General features: G+C 39.4%; 1 protein-coding gene across 8 annotated transcripts in view; it reads left to right on the forward strand.

The window, feature by feature from the left end:
- Nucleotides 1–17,095, forward strand: part of TENM1 (teneurin transmembrane protein 1) — an 893,898-nt gene that overhangs the window by 871,064 nt on the left and 5,739 nt on the right. For all 8 annotated transcript variants that reach the window (XM_049871612.1, XM_049871606.1, XM_049871609.1 and 5 more), the window contains 4 exons: nucleotides 5,348–5,644; nucleotides 12,277–12,664; nucleotides 13,711–14,931; nucleotides 15,522–15,664. In XM_049871612.1, coding sequence (XP_049727569.1) covers nucleotides 5,348–5,644; nucleotides 12,277–12,664; nucleotides 13,711–14,931; nucleotides 15,522–15,664 — 2,049 coding nt within the window. The remainder of the gene's footprint in view (nucleotides 1–5,347; nucleotides 5,645–12,276; nucleotides 12,665–13,710; nucleotides 14,932–15,521; nucleotides 15,665–17,095) is intronic.

A 17,095-nucleotide genomic window follows, 5' to 3' on the forward strand; every position in this document is an offset into this window, starting at 1 on the left:
TCCAGCTTCTCTGATTATTTGCTCAGCATACAGATTGAATAAGCATGGTGAAATGATACAACCCTGATGCACACTTTTCCTGGCTTTAAGCCACACAGAATCCCCTTGTTCTGTTCGAACGGCTGCCTCTTGGTCTACGTACAGGCTCCACAAGAGCGCGGTTAAGTGTTCTGAAATTCCCATTCTTTGCAGTGTTACCCAAAATTTGTTATGATCCACACAGTCAAATGCCTTTGCATAGTCAATAAAACACAGGTAAACATCCTTCTGGTATTCTCTGCTTTCAGCCAGGATGCATCTGACATCAGCAGTGATATCCCTGGTTCCATGTCCTCTTCTGAATCCAGCTTGAATTTCTGGCAGTTCTCTGTTGATGTACTCCTGCAACCATTTTTTAATTATCTTCAGCCAACTTTTACTTGCGTGTGACATTAATGATATTGTTCAATAATTTTCACATTCTGTTGGGTCACCTTTCTTTGGAATGAGCATGAATATGGATCTCTTCCAGTTGGTTGGCCATGTAGCTGTCTTCAAAATTTCTTGGCATGAACAAGTGAGCGCTTCCGGCATTGCATCCATTTGTTGAAATACCTCAATTGGTATTCTGTCAGTTCCTGGAGCCTCGTTTTTTACCAATGCCTTATGTGCAGCTTGGACATCTTCCTTCAGTACCATCGGTTCTCGATCATATGTTACCTCCTGAAATGGTTGAACGTGGACCAATTCTTTTTGACTCTGTATATTCCTTCCATCTTCTTTTGATGCTTTCTGTATCATTCAATATTTTGCCCATCAAACGCAGTAAATCCAGTGCCATCAAGTCGATTCCAACTCATAGTGACCCTATAGGACAGAGTAGAACTGCCGCATAGAGTTCCCAAGGAGCGCCTGGAGGATTCAAACTGCCGACCCTTTGGTTAGCAGCCGTGGTGCTTAACCACTACGCCACCAGGGCTTCCATTTTGCTCATATAATCCTTCAATACTGCAAGTCAAGAGTTAAATTTTTTTTTTTCAGTTCTTTCAGCTTGAGAAATGCTGAGCGTGTTCTTTCCTTTTGGTTTTCTAACTCCAGGTCTTTGCACATGTCATTATAATACTTTAGTTTGTCTTCTGAGCCGCCCTTTGAAATCTTCTGTTTGGCTCTTTTACTTCATCGTCTCTTCTGTTTGCTTTAGTTACTCTGTGTTCAAGAACAAGTTTCAGAGTCTCTTCTGACATCCATTTTGATCTTTTCTTTCTTTCCCCTGTCTTTTTAATGAGCTTTTGCTTTCTTCATGTGTGATGTCCTTTGTCCTTGATGTCATTCCACAAGTCATCTGGTCTTTGGTCATTAGTGTCCAGTGCTTCAAATCTGTTCTTGAGATGGTCTCTAAATTCAAGTAGGATATATTCAAGGTTGTACTTTGGCTCTCGTGAACTTGTTTTAATTTTCTTCAGCTTTAACTTGAACTTGCATGTGAGCAATTATATCACAGCAACATGCAAGCCACCATAGTATGAAAAACTGACAGATGAGTGATGGATAGATGACATATATGGGGCCAATAAATGTTTAAAAAGGGTTCACTTGGACTGGTAATCAAATAAATGCAAATTTGAACTACAGTAACATATCATTTTCTCATTCTCATATTTGCCGAAGTTTACTAAGAATGATAATACACAATGCTAGTAAGGATGGAATGAGATGGGCACTCTCCCATTACCAGTTAATGGGAGTATAAGTTTATATAACTTTTGTGTGCTATAAAGTAATCTCTCAAGTTGCATCAGGAGTTTTTAATATGTTCTTACCATTTGACCCAGTAATTCCAGCTATACGATTCTGTATTAAGGAAATATTTATTTATATGAATGCTTAGCAAAATATGAGATTTGAAAGAAAAATGGAAATCAAAAACTCTAACTTCAATAACTGGGGAATGGGTAATGGATGTTTTTCATGTAATAGATATCATGCAACCATTAAAAGACATATTTTAAGAGTATGTAATAAAATAAAGAATAAAAAAAAATAAAGAAAGCTCAAGATAAAACATTAGCTGAAAAAGTAGTGCTCAAAGCTTTAACCACAACCCCAGTTGTATTTTTTAAGTGCGTGGACCTAACCAGCCGCTGTTGAATTGATTCCTACTCATGGGACCCCACATGTGTCAAGTTGAACTGCGCTCCATCGGGCTTTCAATGGCTTGCTTTTGTTGGGTTTTTCGGAAGTAGATCACCAGGCCCTTCTTTTGAGGTGCCTCTGGGTAGACTCGAACTGCTAACCTTTCAATTGGTTGCCAAGCACGATAACCATTTGTACTACCCAGTAGACCTGCCTGGGCATAGACTAAGCAACAAAGTAAGAAAGAATGGAATGAAATGCAGCAAAATGTTAATAGTGATTCTCATCGGAGGGTGGGATTAGAAGCCATTATTTTCTTTGTATATTTCTAAATTTTCCGACTTTTCTGCAATAAAAAATATACCACTTTTATAACCAAAGGAAAAAGATTATTTTTAAGAGCAAAGCATGCAAGATTATGGAGCAAGAGAAGACCAGAGTCTGATGTGACGATGTTGCTTTTGCTGTCGTCCTGACCACTAAGCTATAAACTCTTTCTAAACCAGGATTTTTAACATGGACTCCTGGTGACCCCTAGAGATTTCATGTTTGAGTTTCAGGGGTGCTCAGAGTCCCCCTGATATTTATCAAAAATATTCATGTGTATGCTGATGTGCATCTTTCTGGGGACGCACTGCATGGATTTTAGATATTTAAAGGGATTCTTGGTAACAAACGTTAAAAACCAATATAACGTTTAGTTGAACAGCTAGTGAACCTGTTCATTTCGAGTATGGTTAATGTAGTCAAGTTCTAATGTTGATCCCCTCCCCACCACCTCATTAGCCAGATATTTAACATGCTGTTTGGGATCACATTGATAATTCTTACAGATATCAATGTAGCACACCAAGCTACAATCACCTTAGAATCTGACACATTGTATCTGAGTCAAAGGCCTAAATAAAATGAGAAAAATAATTATCTATATTGTACAAATTATAATTATTAATATTGTTTTACAATTTACCAAGTAACTGACTATGTGATGACATTTAATCCTTAACATAACTCTGTGGCATAAAGTGGTAATATCACTCCCATTTCACAGATAAGGAAACTAAGGCTTAGATAGAAGAAATGACTGGTCCATGGACAAACATTTAACTAAATGTCTCCTGACTCCCAGCCCACTGCTATTTAAACTTCTCAAGGTCTCTCCTTTTTCATTCTTGAATTTATCCCTGCCAGATATGTTCTGCCTCCCTCCACCCAAATCAAAAGTTCTCTCCTTGGGATCCAATAGGTGGATCTTGATCAAAAGGAGGAAAAATGTGGAACAGAACTTCAAATTCTTATGGAAGCCAGACTTACTTACATTTAGACTGGTGGAAACCCCAAATTTATTGCCCAGAAATAATCTTTAAACCTTGAACTGAAACTATCCCATGAAGTCATCTTTAAACAACAATTTAGCTCAACTAATAAGGAATGTTGGTCTTGAGCATTGTGCCCTTTTAAAGAATTATCTACGTGAGATCAGATTGACAACAGTAACTCTAAAGCACAGATGAGAACTTTTAGGAACAGAGTCTAAGTTAATGGTGGTAAAACAATATGGGTAGAGATAATAAGAATGGTAACATAATGTGAAGTATGTAACCAATGTCATTGAACTGTACATGTTGAAATTATTTAGTGAGTGTGTTTTGTTGTGAATATTTTCACCAAAAAAAAAAAATTCTCTCACTGGAAGCTCTGTGAAGGTTACACAGCAATTCTAAACAACTTTTGCAACTTCTTGTGAGTCTGGAACTTTTCAAAATAAAAAGTTATGATAAAACAAAACCAGAAAATCCACTAAAATTTTAAAAAATGTAAACTTCTCCCCTTGGCCTTCCATCAGTTCCTTCCCTTTTCCATAGAGCCTTCATCAGTGTACCTTCTAGCGGGGATCAAACCCCTTAGTAATGAAGTCAAAAACAACTTTTTCCTGGAGCACAAAATAACCATTTGACTATTGAATTGCCTAAGTAACCTGTAGTTTCGTTACTGGTGGGTCTACCAAATATTGACACTACTAACTGAAAAGTGGATAAAATCGGATCAGTTGGCCAATTGCTTTGAAAACTCAGTAAAATTTGTTTTCTTGCTGATTTGTAAACTTTTTAACTAAGTCATTTAGTTATTTGGTTATCTTGTTTGGACTTTAGGACAACTGGTAGGTTTTGAGAGGCACAGAGGTGATCCTGGCATGCAGTAGCAGAAGCCTAGAACCAGAACCAAGCCAAACTACTAATTGTTTCTAAACATGGAACCCCAATTTAACGCCATGCTTTCACATCATTTAGTGCCACCCTTGCAAATGCTGGGGGACCTACTAACACCTACTATGTTTACCTACTGGCCTCCATGAAGATTTTGCTGGAGGGGGTTCCATAACTAGGGGACAACCTGAGTTCACCTGTGATAGATATGGAGTCATAAAACTCTAAGCCCAGAAGAACAAGGAAGCCAAAGAAGGGGGTGGGGGACTCTCTGCGTAAATTAGAGAGGGCTCGATATATTCCCTTTTTTCTGATTTCTAATCACATAAATAAGTCATCATTCTATGTTCTGGCCACTTCACTAATAAAAAGGGAGAAGGAAAACCCACTGCTTAGAAGGCATTGGGCTCACATAAGATAAGATCACATAATTATTGAAAGGAGTCCCTGGGCAGTACAAACGGTTAGCACACTCAGCTACTGTCCAAAAGGTTGGTGGTTTGAGTGCACCCAAAGGTGCCTCAGAAGAAAGGCCTGGCAGTCCAATTCTGAAAAATCATCCACTGAAAAACCCTATGGGGCACAGCCCTACTCTGACACACATGTGGTCACCATGAGTCAGAATTGATGCAACTGGTGTGGTGTGGTGTGGCGTGGCGTGGCGTGACGTGGCATGGCATTGTGTGGCGTGTGTGGCGTGGTGTGGCGTGGCGTGGTGTGGTGTGGTATAATTACTGAAAATCGTGGCAGTGCACTTTAGGTTTGAGTTAGGAAAAAAAAAATCAACTACCATATATTGAGAATCTGGAGTCTGCCAGGTACTGTACCAAGAATTAAGACATAGCGCCAACCTTCTAGGAGCTCACAGTCTAGTGTGGGAAGAAAGATAAGTGTCATCTCTTGAGCATGAACCCATGCGGATTCAGAGGTAAAAGACATCCCATTGTTGGAGAATCAGGAAAGACTTAGTGATTATGAGGGGAACCAAGGTAGTGCTTAAAATGTATCTTGTATCTCTTTTTCCCTAGGCCCATAACAGAAACCTACTCTCCATAGATTTTGATCATATAACTCGCACAGGAAAGATCTATGATGACCATCGGAAATTCACCCTTCGAATTCTTTACGACCAGACAGGGCGGCCCATTCTGTGGTCTCCCGTAAGCAGATATAACGACGTGAACATCACATATTCACCTTCAGGTTTGGTGACATTTATTCAAAGAGGAACATGGAATGAAAAAATGGAATATGACCAGAGTGGAAAAATAATTTCAAGAACTTGGGCTGATGGGAAAATTTGGAGCTATACCTACTTAGAAAAGGTAACTACATAGGAGGAAAAGAACAAACTGGTTTTGAGTTTTTGAATGAGAATGTTGAAAGTGACCCTCAATTATCCACCTTCCCAAGGACTTGGAGGGGCAAAGTCTGTATTCTGGTTGTTCGGCTCTGTAGAAGAAACCAACAAAAAATGTTGCGCCCTTAAGGGCAAGCTGTTTTTCAGCTGAAAACTTTCCCCAATCCCATACTCTGCCAGGTACTTTTTCAAACTGAAGCGAGGATAATGGCTTAGCTTTCCCCTCATTTGAGCGTATTTGTTCATGCTCTTGAAAAGGTATCTTTATTATTATGAAAGCTCACACTGAGGTAAAATAGCTAGAAAATTATAAAATTGTGTGCTAATGTATTTCGGCTCTGGTAAAGAGACTCTTACCGGGGGGATAAGGAATTCTAATTCTGTTAGGATAGTCAGTGAAATATTAGTGGTATACATTTGAGGACTAATTTTCAAAAGTACTTGGCCTGAGGCAGTGGTGACAGTGGGGCCTCACTGGTAATAGTCTTTTGTGTACAGTTAGTCTCCAGTAGCATATCTAATGGGAGCTCATGGCCTCTATCTGGTAGGAAGAGAAAAGGATTCTAATCCCACCCCAGGAACCATTAATCAAACAGCAGCCCATACGCAGCAGACTGCTTTCTGGCCAAATCAGTACCAGAGGACAACAACAGAAACTGATCTCTCTCTGCCATCTCAATGTCTGATCTCCTAAGATAATGCCTCTGGTTTCCCAAATCTATCTATTCAACTGAATTCATCAGCCCTGATTAATTTATAAAAATGGCAACATTAAAAATGCTTTCCTTTGAGGATTCAAAGGTAATCAGTGCAAGGTAACTTCTAGAAGTTCTTAGAAAAGTCATGGGAGCTCATAGCTCATGTGGCAAAATTTTACTAGTTGTGTTGAATGGTGCCAAGCCTTTGTGATATACCTCCCAAACAAACAAACCAAAAAAAATGGTGTGACAGTGGTTGTATGTCATTATAAAAATATTTTACTATTTCCCGGAGTCAATTGCTGGGGAATTTATGAAGTTACAACTGCCTAGGAGATAAAGTGGAACTCCACTTGGGGGTCAAGGCAAAAGGAGGGAGTTTGCAAATGATGTTAACCTTCAGAGGACATGGTGGTCCTCTGCTGTATCCATTCTGTGTCCTTTTCTGCTTGAGAAATCGGTCAAATCTATAATCTGTACTCTGTACTGGGAAAGTCTGAATCTAATATAACCTAATATGGTAGTTGATATAGTAGTCTTTCCCATTTCTAATTTTGATGACAAGAACGACTGATGAAAGCCTATAACTAATGTCTACAAAGTGCCAAACTTGTTACAACATGAACTAAATCCCAGTGTTTGGTGCTATCTATATACAAGCCGAATGTCTCTTAAGGTATATAATGATGAGCTTTATATGAAGAAAAGATGCCACTGATCATTAGCAGAATATTGGCTCTGAGCTATTTTTTCAGGAATATGGATAGTTTTGCACTGAGCCTTCCACAGGTTGTCCATGTGACTAGTGAAGCAGCCAGCACTCCTTAGGAGACTACGTGGCTTTGAACTCACAGCCCCAACCTCATTAGCACCACAGCCTGACCAATTGAGCTAACTGGCTATAGGCAGCTTAAGATCTAAGTCTCATAAGACTTTCCCTTTAGGTTCTCTGTACAATAATAAAGAGCCTACTGAAAACTTAAATTTCAGCCCTGCATGGAGTTATTTAGCCTCTTCTCTAACCAGAATTAGTAAACCCTGGTGGCACAGTGGTTAAGAGCTATGGCTGCTAACCAAAAGGCTGGCAGTTCAAATCCAGCAGGTGCTCCTTGGAAAAATCCTATAGGGCAGTTCTACTCTGTCCTTCAGGGTCTCTATGAGTCGGAATCAACTCAACTGCAATGTTTTTTTTTTTGTCTGACCCCAATTAACCGATTTTATTGTTTCTCTTTTGTAAATTAACTGATTATTTCATCAGACTAACCTGAGGAGTCAAAAGAATCAACGTGAAGCAAACTTCACATGAATTCTGTTTGCTATAGAAACTTAGTTGGCAATAATTCTTTAAGAAAAAAAACCCACCTCTGTTAGACTGTCCATGTCTGCAGTGGACAGAAATGTGGCCAATTGACCCAGAATAGTTAATTTATTGGGAAAAGCCTTAGTGGTTTCCAAAGACTAGTTTACTGACCAGTAGACAAGCCAAATCATTGGTGCCTTTTGGTTGACTTTTGTCCTTTTCTTGATTTCATGTTTAATTTGTTCTCTAAACGGGTCGCGCACGACTACTTAAGCAAGCCTATTGTGTAAAACTCAAGAACCCACCAAACACATAATTATGGAATGGTTCTTTACAAAAATCATTTATCACAAGATTGATTTTATTAACATCACCATTACTGGTGATAACTAATTCACCAGATAGATATGATGATTAAATGAAATAATATAAAAAAAAGTTTTTAAAGCACCCAGCACATCTAGTCATTCAATCAAAGCTAGTTTCTTTCCATTTCAATAGTACATTTAAATATTTACATACAGGTAGAGAACTTAAATGCTAGAACTTGCAGCCACTTGAAGATAAATCAAAACAGGGAAAAAGGGAAGGAAAAAGAGAAATAGAAAGAAAGGCAAAACAGGAAGGAAATTCAAGCATCTTTGAAATTGTGATTCTAGAGAAAAGGAGAAAGAAGATTGAATTTACCAAAATCCAATACGCATGTAACTTTTCCAGTGATTGTATGAGGTTCTAAGTCTCCCTGTCTTCCCCCCAGTCCTCTGCTAGCACATTCTTTTCCTGTGACTGGAGGGGAATGGTGACAAAGAGGCTGCCTCGTGTAATATATTTTAAAGAATTCTCTCAACCTTTAAAAAAATGTGTATCTCTTTTTTATAACCCCAAAATACTTCCGGCTTTACCTCTGTAAACTTGCTTGCCAGGACATTACAAAAAATCAACAGCAGATTTTTCGCCTTAACAGCACTCATTTTGTAAAAATTGTTTGATTTCCTCTACAGTAAGTGAAAGTTATGCATATTACTTTCCTGCACAATGGTCTGTAGCCATTAAGAGAAAAATAATTATTTGGGTAATGGCTGTGGTTGCTTAAATGATCTCTTCTCTATTAAAAAAAATCAATTATTGTTTCCTAAATTTTCTCTATGTGGTCATTAATTCTCAATCCTGATTTATTAGACTTCTCTGAGTTAATTATATTTTGAAGACTTGTGGGGCTAAAATTTTGTATTACAGTAAATGTAAAACTTTCCATGTCCTAAAATCATTCTTAAGAACTTCATTTTAAAAATGCATTTAAATATATTTTATAAGCATTTAATAAGATGCTTTAGTCTGACACGTTTGCATGAAATTGCCTCTTTGGGGCTGAAGTTTTCAAAGGCTGCCGAGAAAGAATGCAGGCTTTGGCTAGATCTTCCATGTGGTCCAACACTGCCATCTGGAGGTAATTTGAATGCTTTAACTTTTCAAATTTGTCCTAATGGTCCCATACCTATTCTTGTTCAAATGAGTATACGGTCACAATTGTTCTTTTTGTTCTCTTAACAAAGATCTCTTTTAAGATCTCACGATCAATTTTTTATAAGTAAAAAGTCTCCCACTGTATTCTTTGGACTAATAAGAAACGGCCTTTTATTCTGTGGCAGCCCTGTGGACACTGGCTGGACTCATAAACGTTGTTTTTGAACAAACTGATAATGATGCCCACCCAAAGCGGAAGAGCAGCCAAATGAGGGCAAAACAGTATCCTGACAGCACGTCATCCATATTCTTGCCATTGGCAGAAAGCTTTAAAACTGACCAGGCAGCTTGAGAGAAAGCGAGGCATCAGCACCACCTGGGAACGGAGTTCAGGCAGTGGTTTGCTGCAGGCTGGGGGATGAGAACTGAGAATACAAAAACGATATGCTGAAAATGTTTGGCAAAGCTGGTGCAGCGACTGGAAAAAGCATGGCCCAGGCAGGCTGGTGCTAGATAATATGTGGGGTCCATATGGTGATGGTCCCTGGCCCGTGTCACAGGTGACAGATGTCCTTTGTTCGTGGCACATTGACAAGACAATGGAGAAGCGCTGGGAAGTCTGACTCCCCGCCTAGAGATAATGCTGCAAAGGCATTTTTCCCCTATTCCTACATAAAGCCTCTCCACCCCTGCACCCCGCCCCCCCGCTACCCCATTCATAGGGAAATTCCCTGACGGGTCTGTTTTCATTCAGGGAGGAAGTTCTCCCTTTGTATCCCCATGCCCCTGTAGGATTTCCAAGTCCCCTGTCCTTTGTCATGCAGGGTTTTCAGAGGTCAGAACTGTGGAACTGCAAGCTGCAGCAAGTTGCAGGTTGTCCACAAGTGACGAGTTGACAGGGTTACCCCACAAAACTCTATATCCCCAGGCATAGTGGTTGGTGGAAAAGAAAGAACAAGCAAATAACCACTGACTTTGACTTAATACTGACATGTGATTCAAAATCAATAATTCTCAGAAGGACAGGGGAGGGGGAGATACCGTTTCAAAAAGCGTATTCAATATTAGACTATAATTTCATGTTTAGAAGATTTAAATGTACATTATCCATGTTTATATAATTCACACATAAATATTTATATAATTTTCATTTAGAAAATGAAAGCATACCTATTGTCTTCATACCACAAACTTCAGAAATAAAGCTTGACCAAGTCATTTTGCTTGATAATTCTCAAGAGGGAAGGGGTAAAGCACCACTCCCCTCCAGTGTGTTGTCTCAGGATCTCCAAGGGTGAGCGGATTTTATTTTTAACAAGAGGTCAGATTTAAGTGCTAGTCAATTATAAACAGGATTGCGTCCTCCCTAAAACACTGCTCCTTTTATGTTTATATTTAAAGTTAAAATAAGATGAACCAATATTTATGAAACACCTATTAATTACATGCAAGGCATTATACCTCAGCAAATAACTATTTCTGAAATACCGATCAGTTTAGGGGTGAGGTGTTCTATAACCAGAGAATTCTTCACTTTTAATGACATGTCCGCCTCATACAATTAAAACATGAATTGCAAAATCATACAGGCAGGCCCCAGGTTACGAAGGAGATCAGGTCCTAAGTGTGTCTCAGAAAAGGTGCATCCAGTTCTTACTTAGCCTTACCTTAGTACAAGGGAAACCCTGGTGGCGTAGTGGCTAAGTGCTACAGCTGCTAACCAAGAGGCTGGCGGTTCAAATCCACCAGGCACTCCTTGGAAACTCTTGTTCTATAGGGTCGCTATGGGTCGGAATCGACTTGACGGCAGTGGGTTTAGGTTTTTTGGTTTAGTACAAGAAAAGGCTCCAAGCCTTTTCAACAATTTAAAAACCCCACGTGCAGCAAGTGAAGGTGATTGTGAGGAAGACTTTGTGGCTAGTGGGGGTTGATTCAGTCCTTCCAAAGTGAGGGCAAATGTACATAACATTAAAGGGCAAGTACAAGTTGTCTGTAAGTCAGGCATCTGTAACCAAGGACTTACTGTAATAATATTTTATATGCACCTTTTCAGAAATACATCTACTACATGAAGCCAATAACTATCTTTTGGCCACTATAAGTTAATATACCCTGCATCCCTCTCCCCTCCATCTACCTCCCTTCACTCCATCTCTGCACTGAAACAACAGTGACCTTTCTAAAATATAGACTTGATTGTTTCTCTCTACTCTGCAAGCACCCCCTCCCCAAATTGCCTAAAACCCTTAATGGCTCCCTGCTGCCAACATGTTGAAGTCCAAACTCCTTAACATGGCTCAGGAAGCCCAACATGATCCTGACTCTGCCTACCTAATTGGCCTTATTTCTTGCCATTCTTCAATAAATACCCCACCCCCTAAAACACACCAAAATTCGTCTCATCTGAAAAGGCCATGTTCTTTTTCATATGAAGGCCTTCACAATGCTCCACCCTCTGTAAGGAGTTTTGTTGTTGTTAGCTGTCAGACAGTTGTGATCTGTACGGTTTTCTTTGACTGATTTTCGAAAGTAGATCGCCAGGGCTTTGTTCCTAGTCTGTCTTAGTCCAGAAGCCCCGCTGTAACCCGTTCAGCATCATAGAAACATGCAAGCCTCCACTGACGGATGGGTGGTGGCTATGCATGAGGTGCATTGGCTGAGAATCAAACCCAGGTCTCCCACATGGAAGGCAGGAATTCTACCACTGAACCACCAGTGGCCCTACACCCTCCTACTTCCCCACCCCACTCCTTCCCTGTCTTTACCTGACCAGTCCCTAGTCATCTTTTAGGTGTCAAGTCGATGCCACTTTCCCCAGGAAGCCTCCCTTGATTGACCCCTTACCTCTGGGTTAGTTGCTCTTCCACCTCCCATAAGCACCCTGTACTTCTGTCATAACGCATATCACACTGTATTGTAATTGTTTGGTTACTTGACTTTCTCTTCCATGAAACTGGAAATTCCATGAGAACAGACACTATCTTGTGCACTCCTGTATTCACAAGGGTCTACCACAGTGCCTGGCACACAGTAGATGGTGAATAAGTTTGTATTGAATGGACAAAGGTGTATTTTCTCTAATCTCCTCAAATTCAGTGGTACCTATTATGCTGTTTTTCTTTTGTCTCATTTCAGTCTGTGATGCTCCTCTTGCATAGCCAGCGGCGTTACATCTTTGAGTATGACCAATCGGATTGTCTGCTCTCAGTCACCATGCCTAGTATGGTGCGCCACAGCTTACAAACCATGCTTTCAGTGGGTTACTACCGGAACATTTACACCCCACCGGACAGTAGCACTTCTTTCATCCAAGACTATAGTCGAGATGGCCGGCTGCTACAGACCCTGCATCTGGGGACAGGGCGTAGAGTTTTATACAAGTACACCAAACAAGCAAGGCTGTCTGAAATTCTCTATGATACCACTCAGGTCACACTAACTTACGAAGAATCTTCTGGAGTGATTAAGACAATACATCTGATGCATGACGGATTCATTTGCACAATCAGATACAGGCAAACAGGTTTGTGGGGAAAAAGTAGTGTAAATAATATACAACATTGCAGAAACCCTGGTGACATAGTGGTTAAGTGCTATGTCTGCTAACCGAAAGGCCGGCAGTTCAAATCCACCAGGCTCTCCTTGGAAACTATGGGGCGGTTCTACTCTGCCCTATAGGGTTGCTAAGATTCGGAATCAACTTGACGACAATGGGTTTAGTTTGGTTTGGGTATATGACAACATCAGTATTTCCTTCTGAAATTTTTGCTGACTGTAGTCTGAGATAAAGGCATTAACCTTAGAGACGTTCAATCCAACAAACTTTCATTTCAGTTATCAAATTATCTTCCTTTTAGTTATCAAATTATCTTGCATTGAAAATTAAAAACATGTATTAGAGGCTACATGAAAGCTGGTTTCTTAAAAACAGGTATCCACCTCCCAGCTCTCAAGAAAATTGAAATCTAAGTACCTTGTTTAACTGTAGTGTCCTACCCACCACCACATCTTCCCAAAGATGCAGGTGCAAGATATGAATCTCACCGAAACTAGCTCAAGCCCTATGTAACCTGTATAAGCCTCAGTTGATGACAAATAGCTTCAAAAGTCAGAACTTTTGAAGGCATTTCATCCTTTGGGTTTATAAAACGCCCAAATCCATTACTTTAAAACTGGACTTTGTCAGAACCTGACCCTCTGACTTTGTAGCTTGGGTTAAATGAAATGAAAGCATTTTTTTTCCAGTGATTATAGTCAGAATGTGTGTTTATAATCTTAGTTTCATCACTCCAGGCTACTGGATGGGTTATTACTTTTCTAGCTCCTATAATGAAATTATTCTATACCTATACTATACAATATTTTTTAATTTCCGTATTTGCTGACCACTACTGTGAGAATAAATATCTATGAGATGATATGCCCAGACATTAGATATCAGAGGTCAATCTCTAATATTTTATTTGGAATGTGAAAGCATCAAAAATAAATAACACTAAACCTTTCTGATTGCTCGACATTAATCGCCTAGCTCTGTTCTCATTATTATTTTTCTTTTGGTTCCTACAGGGCCTCTTATTGGACGCCAGATTTTCAGATTCAGTGAAGAAGGTCTTGTGAATGCACGGTTTGACTACAGCTACAACAACTTCCGTGTCACCAGCATGCAAGCTGTGATAAATGAAACCCCTTTGCCCATAGATCTATACCGATATGTTGATGTCTCTGGTAGAACAGAACAGTTTGGAAAATTCAGCGTAATTAATTACGATTTGAATCAGGTCATAACTACTACAGTGATGAAGCACACCAAGATCTTCAGTGCCAACGGACAAGTTATTGAAGTTCAATATGAAATTCTAAAGGCAATTGCCTACTGGATGACAATTCAATATGACAATATGGGCCGTATGGTAATATGTGATATAAGAGTAGGAGTAGATGCCAATATCACAAGATACTTCTATGAATACGATGCTGATGGGCAGCTTCAAACTGTTTCTGTAAATGATAGAACCCAATGGCGTTATAGTTATGATCTGAACGGAAACATCAACCTCTTAAGCCATGGGAATAGTGCTCGTCTTACTCCTCTCCGATATGACCTCCGAGACCGCATCACCAGACTGGGAGAAATTCAGTATAAAATGGATGAAGATGGTTTTCTGAGGCAGAGGGGAAATGACGTATTTGAATATAATTCTAACGGTCTGCTGCAGAAAGCCTACAATAAGGTTTCTGGCTGGACTGTGCAGTATTACTATGATGGACTTGGGCGACGTGTCGCCAGTAAGTCCAGCCTAGGGCAGCACCTGCAGTTCTTTTATGCAGACCTTGCCAACCCCATAAGAGTTACTCATTTGTACAACCATACGAGCTCAGAGATTACATCTCTGTATTATGATCTCCAAGGTCACCTTATTGCCATGGAGTTAAGCAGTGGGGAAGAATATTATGTAGCCTGTGATAATACAGGCACCCCACTAGCTGTGTTCAGCAGCCGAGGTCAGGTGATAAAAGAGATATTGTACACTCCTTATGGAGATATCTATCATGACACTTACCCTGACTTTCAGGTCATCATTGGTTTTCATGGAGGACTCTATGATTTCCTTACAAAGTTAGTGCTCCTGGGGCAACGGGATTATGATGTTGTTGCCGGCAGATGGACAACGCCTAATCATCACGTATGGAAACAGCTGAACCTCCTTCCTAAGCCATTCAACCTCTACTCCTTTGAAAATAACTATCCAGTTGGCAAAATTCAAGATGTTGCAAAGTATACCACAGGTATGTAAACAGTATAAAACTTTAAGCTAAACCTGAGATAACTCGGTGCTGTTTATCACAGAATCTCAATGCCTTTGTAAATATGCTTCCTCTTCCTGCCGGTTAGCCCGCAAGGTATTGTGCATTCACTGCCTTCCTTAGTTTTCTAGAGTGAGCAAAACAGTGCGAGTTAGCACAAAACATGATGCTTTTGCATCCCAGTACATTTCTTCTTTCCTTTTAAGCTGTTTCTCTGTGTAATTTTCACTCTTAAAAGCTTGTATGAAAAATTTCATAAAATAAAAATGCAGAATTATGTCACATCAATTAAATCGAATATCACAGACTGTGTAGCCTGAGTACCACTACCACACTGGAAGCTTCATTGCAAAAAAACTGAGCCTATCTCTGGGGTTATCCACAAATTGAAAGGGTTCCCTGTATAGGAAGGATCATACGTCTTAGAGTAGGGAGTATAAGGAGGAATTTTATCCCTAACTTCCCGGTGCCTAAACACATTGAGGATAGGAAGGCAGCTTTCAAGCTCTCAACAAAGATTGTAAAGTATGTGCTTTAAATTTTTTTTTTCTTTTACATCTTGTGTCTCACAGATATTGGAAGTTGGTTGGAGCTATTTGGTTTCCAATTACACAACGTGCTACCTGGATTTCCAAAACCTGAATTGGAAAATTTGGAATTAACTTATGAGCTTCTGCAACTTCAAACAAAAACACAAGAGTGGGATCCTGGAAAGGTTAGTAAAAGTTTTACCTTCTCTATTTGGCTGGAAAAAAAAAAAACAAGGTAGAATTGCAGAGCATCTAACACCATGAAATGTTATTGACATACATTTGCTTACTTATATGTTAGTCTTTTTGAATATTTGCTGAAATATCCATGATTAATGAGGAGGTAGACAAAAGCATCCATGAGGGATCAGGGCATCAGAGCTTTTGGAAAAGAAAACACTAACAGGTGATTTGATGGCTGCTATGTTTTTTTTTTTTTTATGATAGATAAGGAAACCCTGGTGGCGTAGTGGTTAAGTACTACAGCTGGTAACCAAGAGGTCCGCAGTTTGAATCCACCAGGCGCTCCTTGGAAGCTCAATGGGGCAGTTCTACTCCGTCCTATAGAGTCGCTAGGAGTCGGAATCCACTTGACGGCAGTGGGTTTGGTTTTTTCCTTTTTTTGGTTTATGACAGATAAACAAGAAGAAAAAGGAACTTTTCAAATTCCAGAACGGGCTACCAAGGTCAATTATGGAATCTGTGTAAAGACAATTGTTCACTAAGAAGCATCAAAACATCCGATTGCCAACTGTAAAATCATTTAGGGGATAGTGCATTAATAGCGTGGGGATAAAATCATTAAAATTATTCTGATAAAGTATATGAGAACCTACAAGAGAAATGAAGCCAGAATGATAAATACTCCAGGGATAGTCTGGAAAAAGGAATACCAAAAGCATTCAACATTCAACAGATGATTTCATCAGGTGTATGATGTACAAATGGAAACATACAGCAACTTTTTTTTTCAATTGAAAAAAAATAGGAATATCTGCGTTTGGGGAAAAAATTGGCTTTAACAAAATAAAACTGAAATTTGAGTAAGAGGGCTTGATATTTAAGTATAAAAAAGTATACGAAAAAGAAAATTCTAAACGGGCAACAGGCTTATCCCTTTTTTAAAATATGTAGAATATGTAAATGTTCCTTGTAATGAAAAGTCCTAGAAAACAAGTTTAGCAAAATGTTGATAATTGCTGAAGCTTTGTAATGGGTACATGGAGGATCATTATTCTTTATTTTTTAGTATGTTTGAAAATTTCCATAGTAAAAGCATTCTTTTAATTATTTTTTATCGTGGTGAGTATATGTATAACAAAAGCATTCACCGTTTCAACATCTTTTACGCATAGAATTCAGTGACTTAAGCCCACAGAAAAACATCGGTGAACTTCTTTCAGATTTGCCATAGACATATATAAGGTCATAAGCTACTTGAAGGCAAAAGCCATGCCTTATACATCTCTTTATACCTCACTGTGCTTAATGTATTACTCTACACACAGTAATAATAGTGTTAGTCCAACGGGTGAAATAAAATGTCTGTTTTGGGGGAGCTGGACCCACTTAACTTGAAGCACCTTCTAGCTCTGAGATTCTGATATCAAGTTTGA

The sequence above is a fragment of the Elephas maximus genome, chromosome X (assembly GCF_024166365.1).
Source record: "Elephas maximus indicus isolate mEleMax1 chromosome X, mEleMax1 primary haplotype, whole genome shotgun sequence".
In the NCBI taxonomy this organism is placed as follows: domain Eukaryota; kingdom Metazoa; phylum Chordata; class Mammalia; order Proboscidea; family Elephantidae; genus Elephas; species Elephas maximus.